General features: G+C 48.9%; 1 protein-coding gene across 1 annotated transcript in view; it reads left to right on the top strand.

The window, feature by feature from the left end:
- The window catches only part of LOC114073384 (pectinesterase inhibitor 10-like), a gene marked incomplete at its 5' end in the record, with an annotated part of 5,280 nt that extends 3,341 nt beyond the window's left edge, over positions 1-1,939 (top strand). Inside the window, 2 exons of the mRNA XM_027911144.1 lie at positions 1,414-1,528; positions 1,710-1,939. Coding sequence (XP_027766945.1) covers positions 1,414-1,528; positions 1,710-1,909 — 315 coding nt within the window. The remainder of the gene's footprint in view (positions 1-1,413; positions 1,529-1,709) is intronic.
- Positions 1,940-2,001: the final 62 nt, after the last annotated feature.

Below are 2,001 nucleotides of genomic sequence, written 5' to 3'. Positions count from 1 at the left end.
GACACGCCCAAGGCGGGGGAAGGGCCAGGTCATGGGGTGGACGGTTTAGGGCAAGGTTGGGTCGTTTGGGGGTCGTCAAAGGTCACCAAGAACCCCCCCCAAAGGTCACTTTTAGAACCCAAAAAAGGTCACCGAGAACCCCCCCCCGAAGGTCACCCTAAAAAAAGGGCAATTAAAACCCATCGAGGGTCAATTAAAACCCATAAAGGGTCAATTAAAACTCAATGAGAGTCAAATAAAACCCATCGAGGGTCAATTAAAACCCATCAAGGGGCAATTAAAGCCCATCATAAAGCAATTAAAACCCAACAAGGGTCAATTAAAACCCATAAAGGGTCAATTAAAACTCAATGAGAGTCAATTAAAACCCATCAGGGGTCAATTAAAACTCAATGAGAGTCAATTAAAACTCATTGAGGGTCAATTAAAACCCATCAGGGGTCAATTAAAACTCAATGAGAGTCAATTAAACCCCATCGAGGGTCAATTAAAACTCATCAAGGGTCAATTAAAACTCATCAAGGGTCAATTAAAACTCAATGAGAGTCAATTAAAACCCATTGAGGGTTAATTAAAACCTATAAAGGGTCAATTAAAACCCATCGAGGGTCAATTAAAATTCAATGAGAGTCAATTAAAACCCCTTAAAGGGTCAATTCAAACCCAATAAGGGTCAATTCAAACCCATCGAGGGTCAATTAAAACCCATCGAGGGTCAATTAAAACCCAATGAGAGTCAATTAAAACCCATCGAGGGTCAATTAAAACTCAATGAGAATCGATTAAACCCCATCGAGGGTCAATTAAAACTCAGCAAGGGTCAATTAAAACCCAATGAGAGTCAATTAAAACCCAATAAGGGTCAATTAAAACCCACAAAGGGTCAATTAAAACCCATCAAGGGTCAATTAAAACCCATCGAGGGTCAATTAAAACTCAATGAGGGTCAATTAAAACTCATCAAGGGTCAATTAAAACCCATCGAGGGTCAATTAAAACCCATCGAGGGTCAATTAAAACCCATCGAGGGTCAATTAAAACTCAATGAGGGTCAATTAAAACCCATCATAAGGTAATTAAAACCCAATAAGGGTCAATTAGAATTCAATGAGAGTCAATTAAAACCCATTGAGGGTCAATTAAAACTCAATGAGAATCAATTAAACCCCAACGAGGGTCAATTAAAACCCATCAAGGGTCAATTAAAACCCAACAAGGGTCAATCAAAACCCCTTAAAGGGTCACCTGGGACCCCTCCCAAAGGTCACCTCGAACCCACCGAGGCCCCGTTGAACCCACCGAAACCCCCCCCAAAAAAACCCACTGAAAGTCCCCCAAATCCCCCCAAAACCCCACTGAAAGTCCCCCAAATCCCCCCAAACCCCCCCAAATCCCACCCCCAACCCCTCCCAGGGTGAGATGATCGACCGCATCGAGTACAACGTGGAGCACTCGGTCGACTACGTCGAGCGCGCCGTGTCCGACACCAAAAAAGCCGTAAAGTACCAGAGCAAAGCCCGGAGGGTGAGTTTGGGGAGGGAGGGGGGATTTGGGGGGGAGGGGGGGCTTGGGGGGGCGCTGGGGGTGTGGGGGTGGTAACTCTCCCTTCTTCTCTCTCTTCCCCCTCCCCCCCTTCCCCCTCCTTTCCCCCCCTCCCCCCTCGCTGCCGGGACGTCCAAATTTTGGGGCTTCCTTGGGGGCGCCGGCAGAAGAAAATCATGATCATCATCTGCTGCGTGGTGCTGGGGGTGGTCTTGGCCTCCTCCATCGGGGGCACCCTGGGCTTGTAGGGCTCCCCCCTCTTCCCCCCAACAGGGGCGTGGCAGCCACAGCGCCCCCCTCCTCCCCCTCCCCTTCCGCCTCCCCCCCTCCCCAGGCCCCGCCCCCCTCCTCGTTAATTAACGCCTAAATTGCCAATAAATCAAGAGACGAAATTGTTCACGCGAACGGACAAACCAGCACGTGGTCCAATCACCCGCCGGCCCCGCCCCCTCCCCTCCC

Source organism: Empidonax traillii, unplaced genomic scaffold (assembly GCF_003031625.1).
Source record: "Empidonax traillii isolate 1590-97213 ecotype Southwest subspecies unplaced genomic scaffold, ASM303162v1 scaffold6272:size6289, whole genome shotgun sequence".
Lineage (NCBI taxonomy): Eukaryota > Metazoa > Chordata > Aves > Passeriformes > Tyrannidae > Empidonax > Empidonax traillii.
This window is presented reverse-complemented; position numbering and strand designations above follow the sequence as displayed.